The sequence below is a fragment of the Tasmannia lanceolata genome, unplaced genomic scaffold, assembly GCF_043159265.1.
Source record: "Tasmannia lanceolata isolate RefF3 unplaced genomic scaffold, GAP_Taslan_0.1 ptg000002l, whole genome shotgun sequence".
Classification (NCBI taxonomy): domain Eukaryota; kingdom Viridiplantae; phylum Streptophyta; class Magnoliopsida; order Canellales; family Winteraceae; genus Tasmannia; species Tasmannia lanceolata.
The window spans coordinates 23,002,609-23,021,984 of NW_027518679.1; the positions used below are offsets into that span (position 1 = coordinate 23,002,609).

Here is a 19,376-nt window from a genome sequence, read left to right on the forward strand (position 1 = left end):
AGTATCATCCGCAAACTGCAAATGCGAAACTTCGACCCCATTGACACCACATTTAACCCCGGAAATCAGCCCCTCCACTTGCCCTTTCTTTAATAACACGCTAAGGGCTTCCGCAACAATAACGAAGAGAAAGGGAGATAAAGGATCCCCTTGACGCAAGCCTCGGGACGATTTGAAGAATCCTTTAGCAGAGCCATTAATGAGGACGGAAAAATATGCTGAAGATAAACAACTTCGGATATTGCCACCCATAAATTGTGGGACCTGGGCTAATTTCCATTTCTCCTATTTTATATGCGTTTTTTTCACAATAAGGTTGGAGAATAAATATGCATTTTTTTTTCAATTTCTCCTATTAAAAAAAAATATGTGTGTTTTTTTTTTCTTTTTTGACGAGTGAAGTGACATTGAAGGAAAAGCATTGCACACAAATAAATCCTCGAAAAAAAAATGGCCCACCTCTCCTAGGTAAAAACTAAAACAAAACTGCATGTCGGACATGAAATGCCCAATTACAACATTATTAAATAAAATTCTGAAGTGGGCTAAATGATCTGCCAAGGAATTAGCTTCTCGATATATATAAGAAATCTTTTGCATGTCATAAACTGACCAACACATCTTCCATCTTATATAGAATTTTGAGAAACGCTATGGGGGATGGGTTCAATCTGCATTCAGTTGACACCCAATAGCCTACTTAGAGTCTTCCCCAACCCAGTTTTGCCGAAATTTCGGTAAGAAATGATATTTGAAAAAAAAAAAAAATGCCGAAATTTCGGCCGAAATTCCCAAACTGGAACATGCAATTTACTACTCATAGTTCACAGTAACGAATAGAAAGCTATCTAAGATTCGGAAGAAAGAACAGATATATTATGTTAAGAGAACTGGATCTATTATGTTGAAAGAACTTAACAGTGACAGATCTAATTATCCTCGAGATAAAATATTCAATTATTTGAACAAAATGTGATTTTTTAGGGAACTGTAATTCATAGAAGTTAGAATGATTACATTCTAACGACAAGATAAGAGGGAAAGTGAGGATATCTTGCTCCAATGATCCATCACTTTCATCTTCCATTGAGGGGAACTCCTCCAAGAGCTCTCAAGCTCTCCAAACCCCAAACTCTACTAACTTCACTCAAAATCTAGGACTCTTCAAAATGTACACCCCAAGGCCATATTTATAGGCAACATTGGGACCTTCTAGCATGTCCAGCTTTCTTGCCAGCTGTCTTGCCAGCTATAGACAGCTCATTTGATGCTGATGTGGACCAAAAACAGCTCATTTAATGCTGTCATTCCAGTTGTAGACTCTGATGATGTGGTACACCAATTCTACCACATTCACTCTTACAGTGTATACACACTTGACACACTCACATCTTGGCTGATGTGGCAGCACGCGCACATTTGTGAACTTAGATACATGTTATTTACAGAAAAGAAAAACCTGTCACTATTAAAAAAAAAAAAAAAAAAAAAAAACCAACTTTGTCGCATTTGGTCCATCCATACCCGGGCTATCAAACCTGTCTTCATTCCATTGGAAGCCTTTGAGAGTCTTTATTATCCTCCACTTTATTCCAGGGAAAAAAAATCTATCTACGCTCTACTCTACACCCCAAACTCCTCGGCCTTGTTCCATGTCCATATAAATATGTGGTTTGGGAGGATGGTGTTGAGAGTCTCATCATCCTTGATCAAGTTGTTGCTCCATGAATGTGTCTAGTTGTGCAATTCTCCCCAACCCGACCGTAATTCAGTTTTTTAGCACATAGAATTATCATGTTGTTACTCTTATTAGATTGATTAAATATTATTATTATTGGCACATTCACTTTTCGTTTTGCTTGTTATAATCCCTTTGGTTCAAATTTTGATTAATTGAAGTTAGAATTTGTAGATTTAATTATATGGGAAGCCGATGGTATCTAAAATATGATTATATATTGTATGTTCCTTGTCATACTTTCTCAGGATCAATCCCCACTTTGAACTTTCCATAAATTTATCGTGATTTTTAAGAAACCCTGCACTCAATACAACTATACTTTAAGTTACATGGAACACCGATGGTATAAAAAATATGAGTCATATAATGTATGTCATACCGACCATTCAAAAGAAAAATGTATATCGTACCATTCACAGTATTATTTTAAGTTGACTTGCACACCATATTATTAGTTGACTGCCTAAATCCGAGGTCTTCTCTCTCTCTCTCTCTCTCTCTCTCTCTTATATATATATATATATATATGTGTGTGTGTGTGTGTGTGTGTGTGGGGGGGGGAAAAATGTTTCTCAGCCCAAGCTCGGATAAGCTTATCCGAGCTCGAGCTCAAAGACAGTGTGGGCCCACCTTTTTGGGGTGATCCAAAGCATTCATTTGAAAGGCCCTTACATAGATAGGGTGTTCATAAAAATCAGGTGGTTAGGATCATCCTGACCCTTCAATTTGTGGAGAAAAAAATGGGCAGATTTGTGGAAACACAGTATCTGTCCATTTTTCCCTCCACAAATGAAAGGGTTAGGATGATCCTAGTACCCGATTTTTGGTACACACCCTATCTATGTAAGGGCCTTTTAAATGAATGCTTTGGATCACCCAAAAAATGTGGGCCCCCATGAGTTTTTGACGGATTAGCTATCTGAGCTCAAGCTCAGAAACAATTTTCCCTATATATATTGTTGTGAGAGAGAATAAAGAGAAAGAGAAAAGTGAGTTAGGACTAGCACTCCCCCTACTGGGCTTATTTTAACACTCCCCCTCAAGCTAGAATGTATAAATTATACATTCCTAGCTTGTTACAGATATCATTCAACTTTGCTTATTCAATGGCTTTGTAAATATATCAGCCAACTGTTCTGCGAAACGAGTAAACACAATACATATCTCCCCTTTCTGAATCCTCTGACAGATGAAATGACAATCGACTTCGATGTCCTTTGTTCGTTCATGGAAGACTGGATTTGTTGCAATATAGATGGCAGCCTTGTTGTCACCGTACAACTGTGACGGTGAAGAAGATACAATGCCGATCTCTGACAAAAGTGATCTCAACCATATAAGTTCTGTGCTTGTGTGCGCCATCACTCTGTATTCTGCTTCAGCACTCGACTTTGTAATGACGTCCTGCTTCTTGCTTTTCCATGACACCAGGTTACCTCCTACAAAGGTACAATACCCAGTAGTTGATCTCCTGTGTGCAGGAGATCTAGCCCAATCAGCATCAGAGAACCCCTCAATTCTCATATGACCGTGTCTTTTGAATAGTAGGCCCTTTCCTGGCGCACCTTTCAGGTATTTAAGAATCTGAATCACTGCACTCCAGTGTGAGTACGTGGGGAGCTCATATACCGACTGACTACCCCCACTGCATAAGATATATCAGGGCGATTAATAGTGAGGTATATGAGCTTGCCCACCAGTCTTCTATACTTGCTAGGGTCCTCCAACAAATCTCCTTCTTTTGGAACTAGTTTTGTATTAGGATCCATAGGTGCAGACACAAGTTTTACGCCAAGATTCCCTGTCTCCTCCAACAAGTCCAAAACATACTTTCTCTGTGATAGGGACAAACCGCGAGAGGAGTATGCTACCTCTATCCCAAGAAAATATCTAAGGCGTCCTAAGTCTTTTGTAGCAAATTCTCTTTGCAGGAAGGTCTTCAGCTTCTGTATTCCACCTGGATTACTACCTGCGATGATGATATCATTAACATACACGATCAATAGAATGCACCCTGCTGAGGACTGATGACTAAATACCGAATGATCTACAATGCACTGTCTCAAACCAAACCGCATAACAGCCTCACTGAATCTGCCAAACCATGCTCGTGGAGACTGTTTCAAGCCATACAAAGATTTCCTGAGGCGACATACAGAAGATGACTTCTCCCCCCTGAGCAACATACCCTGTAGGTTGCTCCATATAAACCTCTTCATGAAGGTCGCCATGTAAGAAGGCATTTTTCACATCTAATTGATGAAGATGCCAACCATGATTAACTGCAAGTGACAGAATAACGCGAACAGAAGGAATCTTTGGCATTGGAGAGAAAGTTCATGGTAATCAACTCCAAACGTCTGAGTATATCCTTTCGCCACAAGACGGGCTTTCAGTCTCTCAACAGTACCATCTGACAAGTATTTGATAGAGAATACCCATCGACAGCTAACAGGTTTAGCACCAGAGGGAAGAGGAACCAGATCCCATGTCTGGTTTGAGTGTAGAGCACCTATTTCAAAGTCCATGGCAGCACGCCAGCCTGGGTGATCGAGAGCCTCCTGGAACGACTGTGGTAACACAACATAAGACAAAGAGGAAACAAAACTTTTGAAAATAGGAGTTAGACGATCATAAGAGATAAAATTAGAAAGATGGTGAGCAGTAGAATGAGAACGAGTACTAGAGGCAATAGGTGAGTCGCTGAGAACGACAGGAGAAGGGATAGACGAAACCTCTGTAGATGGAACTAAGATCTCTACCCGTGAAGATGATGGTTCGGGTGGAGTCGTTGGAGGCCCATCTTTGGGCTGCCATCTATGATAATGCTTTGTTACTGGTGGTGGATTTGCTATAGGGACTGAATCGCCATCTTGAACAACAATAGGTTGACTTAGAGGTACAGATGGTAAAGAGGTCGGTAGAGGAACTGACTCAGGAAGTACAGGAAGAGATATAGGCACTTTGGGTTCCAGAGGGTCCGAACTAGGCAAAGATGGAGAGTGGAAGGACTCAGACTCAAAGAAGGTAACGTCGGCGGATACAAACCACCGATGAAGACGAGGACTATAATAACAGTAGCCTTTCTGAGTTCTAGAGTAACTCAGGAAAACACACTGTTCTGACCGTGGATCAAGTTTGTCACGACCTAGACCGAAGAGATGAACAAAGCAGACACACCCAAAAACACGGGGTGTGAGGGGAAAATGGTCTTGTTTAGGATACAAGACCTGGAAGGGGGGAGGAGCCACGAAGGACAGATGATGGAAGGCGATTCGCAAGAAAGCATGAAGTTAAAACCGCATCACCCCAAAATGACTTTGGAACTCGCATCTGAAACATTATGGTACGAGTGACCTCTAGTAAATAGCCCGGTTTTCTCTCAGCTACTCCATTCTGCTGGGAAGTGCTGGCACAAGAGGATTGAAGAATCCCATGAGAGGAAAGATAATCCTGAAAGCCATGAGTGGCCGAGAAGAACTCTCAAGCATTATCGGTACGAAGACATTTAATATTGCAATGAAATGAGTTTTTATTTCAGCATGAAAAGATTGAAAAGCTGAAAAACCTGAGAATGGTCCTTGAGCAAATACACCCAAGTTATACAAGAATAATCATCGATAAATATTATGAAATACTTGAATCCAGTATTTGACGCTATCCTAAAAGGTCCCTAGACATCGGAATGAACTAACTGAAAAGGACCATCAACTCGACTAACAACTCGGGAAGGAAAAGACACCCTGTGGTGTTTCCCGAGTTCACAGGACTCGCACTGGAATGAAGACATAGAAGCTGGAAGTAATGACGTTTGCTGGAGCCTCTGAAGGGAAGGATGTCCAAGACAACAATGCCATTGGAAGGTGTCCAGAGAGCTATGCAAAACAGTAGAAGTAGGTCTGCAAGCAAGACGATAAAGGCCATCCACTTCACGACCCGAACCAATCATCTTCCCAGTCGAAAGATCCTGAAACAAACAATACGATGGGTAGAATGAGATTGAGCAGTGAAGGTTTTTCGTCAATTGACTAACAGAAAGTAGACTGAAAGGAGATTTAGGAACACAGAGTACAGAAGATAATGAGATACTAGGGGAATGACACACAATACCAATACCAGTGATGGGGGTAGTGGACCCATCAGCTAGAGTAATGGTCTGATGGTCAGAGGGAAAAGAGCGAAAGGATGAGAGTTGAGATGAGTTACCAGTCATGTGATTGGATGCTCCCGAGTCAATAATCCAGGACCCGGAGCTAGAGAGTAAAGTCGTGGGTGAACTACCTGGCTGGGCAAAAACTGCGGTGGGAGCGCGAGTACTCTGACGAAGGCGCTGTAATTCCTCATAATCTGTCCTGGTGAAGGTAAAGGCATCATCGGTAGGTGCAACGACAATACTAGATGGTAGAAGAGGCGCCTCAGAGGGGTTGGTCGTCGAGAGATGAGTTAAGCGAGACGGTCGAAAATCAGGATGGAGAGTATAGCAAGTTTCAATCTGGTGGCCATCACGCTGACAATGTGTACAGTAGGGGCAGCTTCGGCCAATGCGGCCACCACCACGCCCACGTCCATGGCCTCGTGGGAAGGAGCCACCGCCCCGAATAGGCCGACTACCAGTCGTATAAGCCGTGAGTGCAGAGCTATCAGCATAGAGGCGCGACAGAGACTCACTAAGACACTGTTGTGCACGATTATAGGCCTCAGATAGTGAAGGGACAGTGCCTGGCCCAAGGATCTGATGACGCAAATGAGTAAACTCAGGGCCTAGGCTATCCAGGTACTGAACTACACGAATCTGTTCCCGTTGTCAATGAAGAACAGTGACATCCGATGTAAGAGGAACACATCAAGCTGCTGACGTAGAGATACAAAGTGGCCATAGTGAACCTCGAGCGACAGATCACCACAACGTAATCGCATCCAGTCATAATATGTGTTACAAATACGAGTGAGATGATGTGCTCTAGTTTGGTAGTAGTTGGTCCCATCAAGTTTGGCAGTAATCAATTGTGGGTAAGAGTTGTCTACAAGTGCCAAGGTAGAAGGCGAAGATGAAGAAGGGGCTGAGGGTGTGGTAGAAGCACGAACCTCAGTGGTCATGCCAATAGAGGGATGAACAATAATAGGAAGATTCATCAGGACAACAAATGTCGACAACAGAGAGACCAACACCAATGGCTAGGACTAGTAGAAGTGGAGACGACGAAGGATAAAACCAACTAATCAACAGAGGGACTCATAGGACGATCGCACGAGTGAAAAAGAGGTGCAGAGATGCGCCCATAGAGAAGCAAGGAAGATGCGGGAGATGAAAACAAAGAAGACAAATTTAACGTATGAAACTAAAGGAGAAAATTGGGTTGCGTTCGTCTCGTCTCGTCTTCAGGAGACAAAATTTAATACATGAAACTCAGTTTGTCTCGTCTCGTCTTCAGGAGACAAATTTAACACATGAAACTCAGTTCGTCTCGTCTTCAGGGTTGTGTTTTAGAAGTTCTAGGTTTTGGGTTTCTTCAAAGATGGGTGGTGGTGGAGGGTGGGTTTTGAAGGGTTAGGGTTAGGGTTAGGATTAGGGTTAGGTGGGGGAGATGATAAGAGTTAGGGTTTTCGGAGAGGAGGAGAAGATGGAGGCTACAGGGTTTCCCTAGGGATTAGAAACCCTAGGGCTGTGATACCATGTTGTGAGAGAGAATAGAGAGAAAGAGAAAAGTGAGTTAGGGCTAGCTCCCCCTCACTATAGTATTTATATATTTAGCGATAGAAATAGATACAATGACTATAATGCCCTTACTGGGCTTATTCTAACATATATATATATATGAGAAAACTGTTGGTGAGCTTAAGCGCACCAAACCTATGGTGCGCTTAAGCTCCCCAATCACATGGGGGCCCACTTTGTTAGGTGATCCAAAGCATTCATTTTAAAGGCCTTATGATAGATAGGGGGTGTACAAAAAATCAGCTCCATAGGATCATCCTAACCCTTTCATTTGTGGAGGACAAAAATGGGCAGATTTGTGTCTGTCCATTTTTGTCCTCCACAAATGGAGGGGTTAGGATGATCCTATGGAGCTGAGTTTTGGTACACCCCCTATCCATGTAAGGGGCTTTAAAATGAATGCTTTGGATCACCTAACAAAGTGGGCCCCCATGTGATTGGGGCGCTTAAGCTCACCAACAATTTCCTCTCTCTCTCTCTCTCTCTATATATATATATATATATATACATATATATATATATATATATATATATATATATATATATATATGCTAGTAAAAAACCATGTGCGATGCACGGGCCGACAAAGAGCTGTACGGACCACATCATAGGTTGATCCAAACCATCAATGTGATGGAACACAACATAAATAGGTTGTGCCCCAAAAATCATTTCCATAGGTTGATCCTAGCCCTCCAATCTATAGAGGTTTCCATAATACGTTGTTCCTCTTATATCGGATGGTTAAGATCACCCTATAGATTTTTAATTAAAAAAGCATAAAGGAGGAGGGTAGGATTGAAATTATGTGGCTTTAATGGATGCCTTTGTTAAAAAGCATAAAGGAGGGGGTAGGATTGAAAATATGTGGGTTGAATGGGTGCCTTTGTTAGAAAAAGTAAAAAAAAGTGATGTGTAATTCTCATAGAATTTTGGGAGAAATTCAAATAATTCTCTAATTTCTCTCTTGCTATATAGATATAGATATAGATATATGGGAATAGTTTTTCTGCTGGGTCGAGCAGAGAACTTATCTGCTCAACTGGCCAGAAACACAGTGGGCCCACATCATTTGGGTGATCCAAAGCTTTCATTTGATAGGCCCTGACATAGATAGGGTGTGCCCAAAAAATCAGCTCCATAGGAACATCCTAACCCTTCGATTTGTGAAGGCTAAAAATGGACTCGTTAAACCTCCACAAATATGTCCATTTTTTAGGCTAAAAATGGACTCGTTAAACCTCCACAAATCTGTCCATTTTTAACGTCCACAAATCGAAGGGTTAGGATGATCCTATGGAGCTGATTTTTTGGGCATACACACACACACAGATATATATATATATATATATATATATATATATATATATATATATATATATATATATATATATATATATAAGAGAGAGAGAGAGAGAGAGAGAGAGAGAAACAAGGGCAGGGCCACATTGTTGGGGTGATCCTAAGCATTCATTTGAAAGGCCCCATCATGGATGGGGTGTGTACCAAAAATCAGCTTCATTGGATCATCTTAGGGTGTCCATTTGTGGGTGGTGAAAATGGACAGATACTGTTTGTCCACTAATCTGCCCATTTTTTCACCCCATCAATGGACACCGTAAGATGATCCAATGTAGCTGGTTTTTGGTGGACACCCTATCCATGAAAGGGCCTTCCAAATGAATGCTTTGTATCCCCCCAACAATGTAGGCCCACCCTTTGTTTTTGCACTGGAGCGCCTTTCATTTGATAGCTTATCTGCGCTCGAGTGCTGGAAACAGCGGGGAGGGGGCATTGGGGGGGTCCAAACCATTCATTTGGAAGGCCCCATCATGGATGGGGGGCCTACCAAAAATCAGCTCCATTGGATCACCATGGGGTGTCCATTCGTGGCGCCAAAAATGGACAGATACTGTTTGTCCACAAATCTGTCCATTTTTGGCCCTACAAATGGACACCCTAAGGTGATCCAATGGAGCTGATTTTTGGTGGACACCCTATGCATGAAAGGGCCCATGAAATGAATGCTTTGGATCCCATAAAAAATGTGGCCCCACCCTGTTTCTGTGCTCAAGCGCAGAAACCATTACCTCTCTCTCTTTCTCTCTCTTTATATATATATGAGGAAAATGATTGTAAGCTCGAGCGTAACAACCTTATGGTATGCTCGAGTGCCCAATCACATGGGTCCCACATTTTTTTGTAGTGATCCAAAGCATTCATTTGCAAGGCCCTATCATAGATAAGGGTGTGTACCAAAAGTCAGCTCCATCGAATCATCCTAACCCCTCCAAAGTGGAGGGCAGATTTGTGGACAAACAATGTCTGTCCATTTTGACCTCCACAAATGGATGGGTTAGGATGATCATATGTGTGTGTGTGTGGAAAAATGTTTCTGCTCGGTCGAGCAGATAACTTATCTGCTCAGTCGGCTAAAAATACATTGGGGGCCCACATTGCTTGGGTGATGCAAACCATTCATTTGATGAGCCCTGACATAGTTAGGGTGTGCCCAAAAAATCAGCTCTATAGGATCATCCCAACCCTTCGATTTGTGGAGCTATAGAGCTGATTTTTTGGGCACACCCTATCTATGTCAGGGCCTATCAAATGTGTGCGTATTTATTTAATATATTATATACAAGGAAATGATATCCAAACCCCTTTTTTTGATAATGGCATTCCTTTATTTAACACTTCTAATTGACACTTGTCTACTTTCTGGGGATTGTAACTGCCTGTAACAGCTAAACAGAAAGTGTTAATTACGGGTGGAGTGCCATTACCAAAATAAGGGAGTGCATCTATCATTACCCATGTAGGTGTGTGTGCCTATATCTATTTCAGGTAACCACTTTTCTGCCCTACTTTAACTAGCACATTGCTTTGCAGATGCAAAAGTAGGAGGGGAAAATGGAAAGTGTGATGGTGTCTACCCTCTCTCTTTCTGTACCTTCATGTTGCTTTCCCATGTATATTTGTGCTCGGGGATCTGTCGAACACAGAGATTGAACTATGAATCCAAATTCTTCATTAAAAGACCTTTTTGTGCAGTGGCTCTTCTCTTTTTACCTTTGTGCTTTTACAGATTGTTAAGTGCTATTATATGTTCCTTTGTAATGGCAGATTTTCTAAAATGGGTCTCTGAAATGTTTCAGGATGAATCGGTTCTAGTATGGTTCTCGGGGAAAGAGGAAAAACATCTTAAACTAAGCCATGTGTCCCGAATTTTACCTGGACAACGTACTGTAAGACTTCCGTCTACTGAGATCTCTTGTTCAAGCCTTGAAACCTTTGTGTTGAAGAACATTAGTAGAATGAATAGCCTTGCCCATTTTCATTAAAGTTAAGCTAAATTTGTTAGTAACATTCATTCTGGTTGTACCATTCCAACAAAAAAACATTGGTTCTCATTGTAATCACTTTTGACCTGTCACAGGGATCATTTTCAGTTTTCTTTAAGTCTTTAGTTGTAAAATGTTGGGTGTATTCTGCTAGCTAACTATGTTTTCATTGTGAGGAAGTCTTTGAGTTAGTTCTGGCATGACATCAAAGTAATTCCTGTAGTTATTTCATGTCCTTCCCTATGCTGATCTCCAAGTGGTCTTTCACTTTATCTGCATATGTTTAGCACTCTAATGATGTAAGCCTTTCCTGGAATAGCACTTTGATGTTTCCAGAAGTTTTTTGTATTCAGAAACATCTCTTTTATCAGTTACATCAATTCAAACAACCTTCAGCTGGATAGGGACTCTCCCCTGTTGTGGCAGATAGAAATAGGTCTGTAGCATCTGGGCCCATCAAAGGATTGTAATATTTTTTAGTGGATGATGACTAATCACTCTAGAGCTATTCAATAACAAGTACAGGAAAACGAAAGTGCATCAATTTTTTTGCTGTTCAAATGAATGACGAGTGACTGCGGTGATAGTTCTTTAGTGCATAAATTCATTGTTTTAGTTACATCAATCTAACCTATTTTTCATTTACTACAACAGGGAAGAATCTGATGCTAAATTGATACAGAGAATTAAAATGAACACATTCAAGCTATTCGACACTAGAAAAACTCAAGAACAAGTATTGGAAAATACTGAGATAAAATAACACTCTATCCAAAAATTCCGAGCACAATAACAATAATTTTCATGAATTTTATGGTGGATCGTAGAATGCTTAATTTATGTTTGGAACCAGGGGGACCATATTTTTTTTCACTGGGGGATAGCTGGAATTATTTTAGCTGCATCCTAGGAAGGTTCAGAATTTATTGGGTCTTCCCTTTCCGGCTTGTCTATCTTTTGGAGTGCTGGTTTTTTGTACCCTGGCGGGAGAAAGGGAGGATTCGGTGTTAGAGTAGTGCTCTTGTGTACCATTTGGGGGCTCGGTTCTTTAGAAGTTTGGTTAAAATTTTATATTTCATCTACACAAAGGTGATTTCGCTAACCATATCCTAGGTGAAGATCCTCCCACATTTCAGGTTTACCTATAGCTATGACCTTTGGCGTTGTTGGAGAGAGATCTGCTCTAGTAGGTTGTAGGTAGAGGTCCCTGCCCCTCGGTGGGACCCTCCTTGGCCTGGATTCCTTAAGATTAGCTTTGAGGGCTCTGGTTTGGGTAATCAAGGGCCAACTGGTGTTGGAGTTCTTAGGGATGAGAGTGGGCTGACTAGCTGGGCTTTTTTTGGGCTCCATTGGGATTATAGATTCAAATGAAGCAGAAGTGGGGGCGGTCCTTCAGGGCTTCAGGATCTTAGAGAGTAAAGATCTGGGTAGATTGATTGTTGAGGGAGGCTCCGTCAACCTAATCAAGTGGTTAGACGGGAGTTACCCTCATCCTTGGAATATGATCGACGGGATTCTTGACCGAGAGGTGGATTTCCTGATTACTTACTAGCAATTTAGGAAATCGGCTAACAGTGATGTAGATAGGTTAGCTTGAGCGAGCGTTGGGAGGGATAGCTTAGTGATTTTTTATTTTCCCCCTCCTTGAAGGGCTTTGCTTTTTGGAGTATTATATTTCGTTTCTTTCCTCTTTGTCTTTTTGTATTGACCATCCTGGTTGCGGGTTTCCTCCACTCTCTTTTCTTAATAAAACGATCCATCATTTAAAAAAAAATACTATAAACCATATATGACCTTGTCAATAGCTCTACTTTCCTATTTTAAACCATAAACCACATTCAAATCCTACTTCCCAGAGAAACCCAAACTAGATCCGTCTCTCTGCCATGCATGCTAAGAATATTGATTCATGTGTACACAAACCCAAAATAGATATTGTCACTTTTAGAACCTTGGAAAGTCCACAGCAATTTTACCTAAATTTGAATTCCTCCGTTTTTACCATTGTTGTGATCTTATTCCAATCCTGAATTTTCTGTTAGTATTCAAAATTAGAAACCCATTTAATAAATTTGATGGAGGTCTGATGGTTTTTGGGACCCATGAAACCAGTCTTTAAAAATCCTGTAAAAATCTCCATAATTGTTCTAACATTAATGACAAAATGGAACCTTGCAGGCCCAGCTTCCACAATAATGGCCTCTAAAGGCAAAGAAGTAGTAGAGTTCTTTGCTCCTTTATCATTGAAGAATCCACCGTATGGGGACTCGTCATCGTTTTTCAGTGATGGTAAATTTCTAAAGTTCACACATCTCAGATCATTGAAGAGTACAATTCCTCTCAGACTTCATCATTGTCACCAGATAGGAGTCCTTCGCCTCCAACGACATCACCAGTGACCCCTCCACCCTCAATGAGAAGGTTGTCTCTGTTATGATTGTTAAAGGTATCCTATCTTCAATGAGGAGAGAAGAGATGTAGAGAAGAAGAGAAGAAGTGGAGAAGAGATAAAGAGAGTTGTCTCCTCTGCCGCACGAAAATTATATATATATGTGTGTGTGTGTGTGTGTGTGTGTGAGAGAGAGAGAGAGAGAGAGAGAGAGAGAGAGAGAGAGAGAGAGAGAGAGAGAGAGTTACATATGTAAAATGACAAGAATGTCCTATCATCCATACCCCTAATCACATCAAATGTGCAGGTCCCTTCTCTAATATACATCTACTGAGTTGGGTCCTACAGAGGAGTGGAGACCTACTACCTCCTGGGCCCACTCATGGTATACCTTCTATTCAAGCAGTCTGGGCCCGCAAATGTATTCGCAAAAAACCATTTCAAAACATGCAAGTGTTTTTAGAAAATCATTTGATAAATCAAATCCTCCTGGCCAAGATATTTTTTAGGCCGTCTGCTCTGACCGAAACTGTAGATGATATCCCTTAAAAACCGGGGTGGAGAATTCCTGTCGAGCATCCCTATTGACCTCGTGGGTTTGCCCTAAGACTCAATACTACCCTAATGTGGCCCTAAATAGAACCACTATAAGGTAGAGCTTATAAGTCCAAAAGTGTAAAGTGTTAGGTTTGTTTAAGATTTTAGAGCTTTGTATTTCTCTTTCTTTTGTTATGTGTGCGCGCGCGCGTGTCTGTCTCAAGGCACTTTTCATCGATGTGAAATCCTAAGGTGTGATGTCTTAGAAGCTTGGAGATTGGAGTGATTCCAGGTTAGTGCATCCTTCTTGTTTTTTTTTTTTTTTTGAGCCTTCTTTCTATCTTCAATCTTTTTCCAAGTTGTCTTCCTGCAACCTATAAGCCCATTAAACCCAACAGTCCACCTATTCTCTTCCCCTCATCACCTGCAACCCTAAATTGTTCATATCGAAATGCCTTTATTACTACAATCATCTTATTTCATACAAGTTGTTCATATTGAAATGCCTTTATTGCTGTTTCCTGTTGCTGCGCTGGCCTCCTATTAAAGATTTCAAGTTTTCTTCCTCCAACATTTGGATTTGACATATAACCTAATCTGTTTGTATTTCATTTGTGCAGGCAATTTTTCAAAGGTATCCACGACCTGAGAAGGAATACCAGTCATTTTCTCTTATATACAATGATGGGTCATTGGACCTGGTAAGAATTCCTTTATAGTATCAGTCATTTTCTGTTTGTTTAATTGCTTCCTCATGAGATGTGATTCTTCCAAGTAATACACTTTTTCTCTTTGAATAATTTCTAGATTTCTTGAAGGTTGAAGACCTTTCATAATATGGTGGTCTCATTATCTCCTTGACCAGATATGCAAGGATAAAGATGAAGCTGAAGTCTGGTTCATTGGTCTCAAAGCATTGATTTCTCGTGGTCATCACCGGAAATATAGAACAGAATCAAGAAGTGATGGAATTTCAACAGAACCAAACAGTCCTAAAACATACACCCGAAGAAGTTCGCCTTTGAGTTCTCCATTTGGTAGTGTTGATAGCCTCCAAAAGGTATCGTTAATTCCATTCATCTTATTATTTCCTTTTATCCCTGCTCAAGCAAAGAAGAATTTCAAGTAACATAAAATTCTTTATAACTATTCAGGATGGGGGAGATTCCCTCCGTGGCCATAGTCCATATGAAAGCCCGCCTAAGAATGGTCTGGATAAAGCATTTTCTGATATGATTTTATATGCTGTACCTCCGAAAAGTTTCTGTCCGACAGATTCTGCTGGTTGCTCGGTCCATTCTTTGTCATCAGGAGGCTCAGACAGTGTAAATGGTCACATGAAGGGCATGGCAATGGATGCTTTTAGGGTAAGTCTATCTAGTGCTGTAAGCTCATCAAGTCAAGGCTCTGGTCAAGACGATGGCGATGCTTTGGGGGATGTTTTTATTTGGGGGGAAGGCACTGGGGATGGAGTTCTTGGTTGTGGCACTCATATAGTTGGAAGTTCTGGTGTTAAAATGGACTCACTTGTACCTAAAGCCTTGGAATCTGCCGTAGTACTTGATGTTCACAATATAGCATGTGGTGCAAGGCATGCAGCTTTAGTCACCAAGCAAGGAGAGACATTCTCTTGGGGGGAGGAACTTGGAGGCAGGCTTGGACACGGTGTAGATTCTGATGTGTCGCAGCCCAAGCTCATTGATGCTCTTGGCAATACCAACATTGAACTTGTCGCATGTGGGGACCATCATACATGTGCGGTAACATTGTCAGGAGATCTCTATACATGGGGTGATGGTACGTACAATTTTGGGCTCCTTGGACATGGAAATGGAGCTAGTCATTGGGTCCCGAAAAAGGTAAATGGGCCTTTGGAGGGTATACGTGTGTCATCCATTGCATGTGGACCTTGGCATACAGCTGTTGTAACCTCTGGTGGGCAATTATTTACTTTTGGCGATGGCACTTTTGGTGTTTTGGGTCATGGAGATCGCACTAGTGTGTTGTTACCAAGGGAAGTAGAATCTCTTAAGGGACTCCGCAGCGTGAGAGTAGCTTGTGGTGTTTGGCACACTGCGGCAGTTGTAGAAGTCATGGTCGGAACTTCAAGTTCCAGAAGTTCCAGCAACTGTTCTTCAGGGAAGCTTTTTACCTGGGGGGATGGAGATAAAGGTCGGCTTGGCCATGGTGATAAGGAACCAAAACTCGTTCCTACTTGTGTAGCCGCTTTGGTGGAGCCCACCTTTTGTCAAGTTGTGTGTGGTCACACCCTGACAGCTGGACTCACCACATCAGGCCATGTGTACACAATGGGTAGTGCTATGTATGGTCAGCTGGGAAACCCTCAAGCCGATGGGAAGCTCCCCGTTCGTGTTGAAGGAAAGCTTTCAAAGAATTTTGTGGAGGAGATAGCCTGTGGTGCTTATCATGTTGTAGTTTTAACCTCAAGAACTGAGGTTTACACTTGGGGCAAGGGGGCGAATGGTCGATTAGGTCATGGGGACACTGGTGATAAAAATTCTCCGACAGTAGTCGAAGCTTTGAAAGACAAACAAGTCAAAAGTATTGCTTGTGGTACTAATTTTACTGCAGCTATCTGTCTCCATAAGTGGGTGTCTGGGGTTGATCAATCCATGTGCTCTGGCTGCCGCCTGCCATTTAACTTCAAAAGAAAACGCCATAATTGCTATAACTGTGGCCTTGTTTACTGTCATTCATGTAGCAGTAAAAAGTCTCTTAAAGCTTCTATGGCACCAAACCCTAACAAACCTTATCGTGTTTGTGACAGCTGCTTTAGTAAACTAAAGAAAGCCATTGAAACTGATTCGACATCCCAGTTTGCAGTGAATAAAAGAGGAAGCATGAGCCAAGGTTTAAGTGAGCTGGCTGAGGAGGAAAATTTTGATTCTAGATCCCATGTGCAATTCTCTAGATTTTCTTCAATGGAATCCTTCAAGCATGTGGAAAGCAAATCATCCAAGAAAAATAAGAAATTTGAATTTAATAGTAGTCGTGTTTCGCCTATCTCTAATGTAAGCTCCCAATGGGGTGCCCTTAACATTTCAAAATCTTTCAATCCTGTATTTGGATCATCAAAAAAGTTCTTCTCGGCTTCTGTTCCTGGGTCCAGAATTGTTTCTCGAGCTACGTCACCCATATCAAGACGGCCGAGCCCACCACGTTCTACAACACCTACACCAACTTTGGGCGGTCTGACTTCTCCAAAAATCGCGATAGATGATGGTAAAAGGACAAATGATAGCCTGAGCCAAGAGGTTCTTCAGTTAAGGGCACAGGTATACAATTATTGCATTCACTTTGTTTGATAATTTGTTGGCTTTCTCCTCTTTTCGGAGCCTATGCTTATTAAAATTTCATGATGTGGCAAAGCACTGAAAAGACAATTTCTCGTTGCTTTTCATTTTATTTCATATTAACCCATATTACGGTTTTAACATGCATGATCACTAAGCCGTGATAGAATCCTCCCATCTGACTGTAATGTTTGGGCATAGGGTTTCAACATCTCTCTTAAAGGCTCTCAAGGAAAATGGAATTCTCTTGACCAAAGGATAGACTGATTTAGATGTCACCAGAACTGTCTAGATGAGTCTTGGGATTCCACCTATTGGAAGTCCAGTGGGCAGGTCCTTACTTTGTGAAACATGAATTGTGTCTGAATTTCTCACACTTGTCTTTAGTATGCCTTCAGCATGGCCTAATCATTACGTTTGGAATGGATGAACTGAAGGTATATCTTGAGTGTTACATGGTGCCAAAGGATAGAAGAAGAGAAGAGATGAGGGAGAAGATGAATCGCCTTAAGGGAGCTCCCATGTAAAATGATACATGTGTTTGTGTGTGTGTGTGTAAAGTAGGGTTACATGTACAAAGTCCAAAATATCCTTCTAACACTCCCCTCAAGCTGGAGTGTATAAATCTTACAACCCCAGCTTGTTACAAATATCCCTCAATTTGGACTTGGCCAATGGTTTGGTGAACACATCTGCCAACTGATCTCCAGATCGAGTGAAAGTGATACTAATCTCTCCACTATGAAGCTTCTCAAAAATGAAGTGGCAATCAACTTCAATATGCTTCGTCCTCTCATGAAACAATATGCAGCGCTGCCCCTACTATCATAATACAAAGATACTGGAGATGAACAAGGAACACCAATCTGTGTCAGAAGAGACCTCAACCATGTCAGCTCTCCACATGTATGTGCCATAGCTCCTAGCCACAACGTCTTATTTTTTATTGCGCCAAGATATAAGATTTCCTCCCACAAATGTACAATAGCATGTAGTTGATCTCCCATATGCTAGAGATCCTGCCCAATCTGCATCCGTGAATCCTTCCAGTCTCATATGATTATGCTTCCTGAAAAATAAACCTTTTTCCAGGAGCACTATTTAAATACTTAACTATCTGGAGGGCGCTGCCCAATGTGAAGTACTCAGAGAGCTCATAAACTGGTTAACCACTGCTACTGCATAGGATATATTGAGATGAGCCACATTCAGGTAAATCAGCTTACCAACTAGTCTCCTATATTTGCCTAGGTCATCCAACAACTCCCCCTGATCTGGAAGAAGTTTCACGTTGGGATCCATAGGAACCTCAGTCGGCTTTATTCCTAAGGATCTATCTCCTCTAATATGCCCAAAACATATTTCCTCTGAGACAAGGAAAGACCACCTCTAGAATATGCCACCTTAATACCCAAAAAAATCCGAAGATGTCCTAGGTCTTTTGGTGCAAAACTCTATTTGAAGGAACGCCTTAAGTCTCTGAATACTTGTCTCATCATTCTCAGTAATCACAATATCATCGATATACACAATCAACAAGATGTAGCCAAAATCAAAACAAGTACTGAATACAGAGTGGTCAACTGTACACTGTCTCATACCAAAGCGCCTAATTGCCTTACTGAATCTACCAGACTCAACTCGTGGAGATTGCTTCAACCCGTATAATGCCTTCTGAAGACGACACACATAACCAATCTCCCTCAGAGCAACAAATCCAGGAGGTTGCTCCATTTAGAAAGGCATTTTCACATCCAACTGATTGAGAGGCCAACCAGGGTTAGCAACCAAAGAAATGAACACACATACTGTATATTTGCCACTGGGGAAAAGGTCTCCGTATAATCCACACCAAAGGTCTGGGTGTAGCCCTTAGCCACCAAACGTGCTTTCAATCTATCAATTGTACTATCAGACAGATATTTCACAGTAAACACCCAACGACAACCAGTAGCCTGAGCACCTCTAGGCAGTGATACTAACTCCAATGTACGGTTAGAGGCAAGAGACTCCACAACAGAGTGCCAACTTGGATGAGATAAGGCCTCTGCAACAAACTTAGGTAAAGGGTGAAATGATAAGGATGAAAGAAAACTCATATATGAGGTAGACAGACAATCATAGGAAACAAAATGGGAAATAGGGTGAGCAGTCTTGCCTTCACGATGAACTGCTTATAGCTGTGTAGATCGAGGTGAGTGCATGAATTTGCTAACTACATTCCCGCCATATGCAATATATGGGCGATTAATCGTGAGATAAATAAGATTTCCTACCAGTATCTGATATCGACTAGTCGTCAAATCTCCTAGCTAGTTGTCCAATCTATGACTTG

General features: G+C 41.5%; 1 protein-coding gene across 1 annotated transcript in view; it reads left to right on the forward strand.

The window, feature by feature from the left end:
• Nucleotides 1–19,376, forward strand: part of LOC143889693 (PH, RCC1 and FYVE domains-containing protein 1-like) — a 45,862-nt gene that overhangs the window by 14,506 nt on the left and 11,980 nt on the right. The window contains exons 3-6 of the mRNA XM_077394028.1: nucleotides 10,616–10,705; nucleotides 14,348–14,428; nucleotides 14,593–14,787; nucleotides 14,882–17,023. Coding sequence (XP_077250143.1) covers nucleotides 10,616–10,705; nucleotides 14,348–14,428; nucleotides 14,593–14,787; nucleotides 14,882–17,023 — 2,508 coding nt within the window. The remainder of the gene's footprint in view (nucleotides 1–10,615; nucleotides 10,706–14,347; nucleotides 14,429–14,592; nucleotides 14,788–14,881; nucleotides 17,024–19,376) is intronic.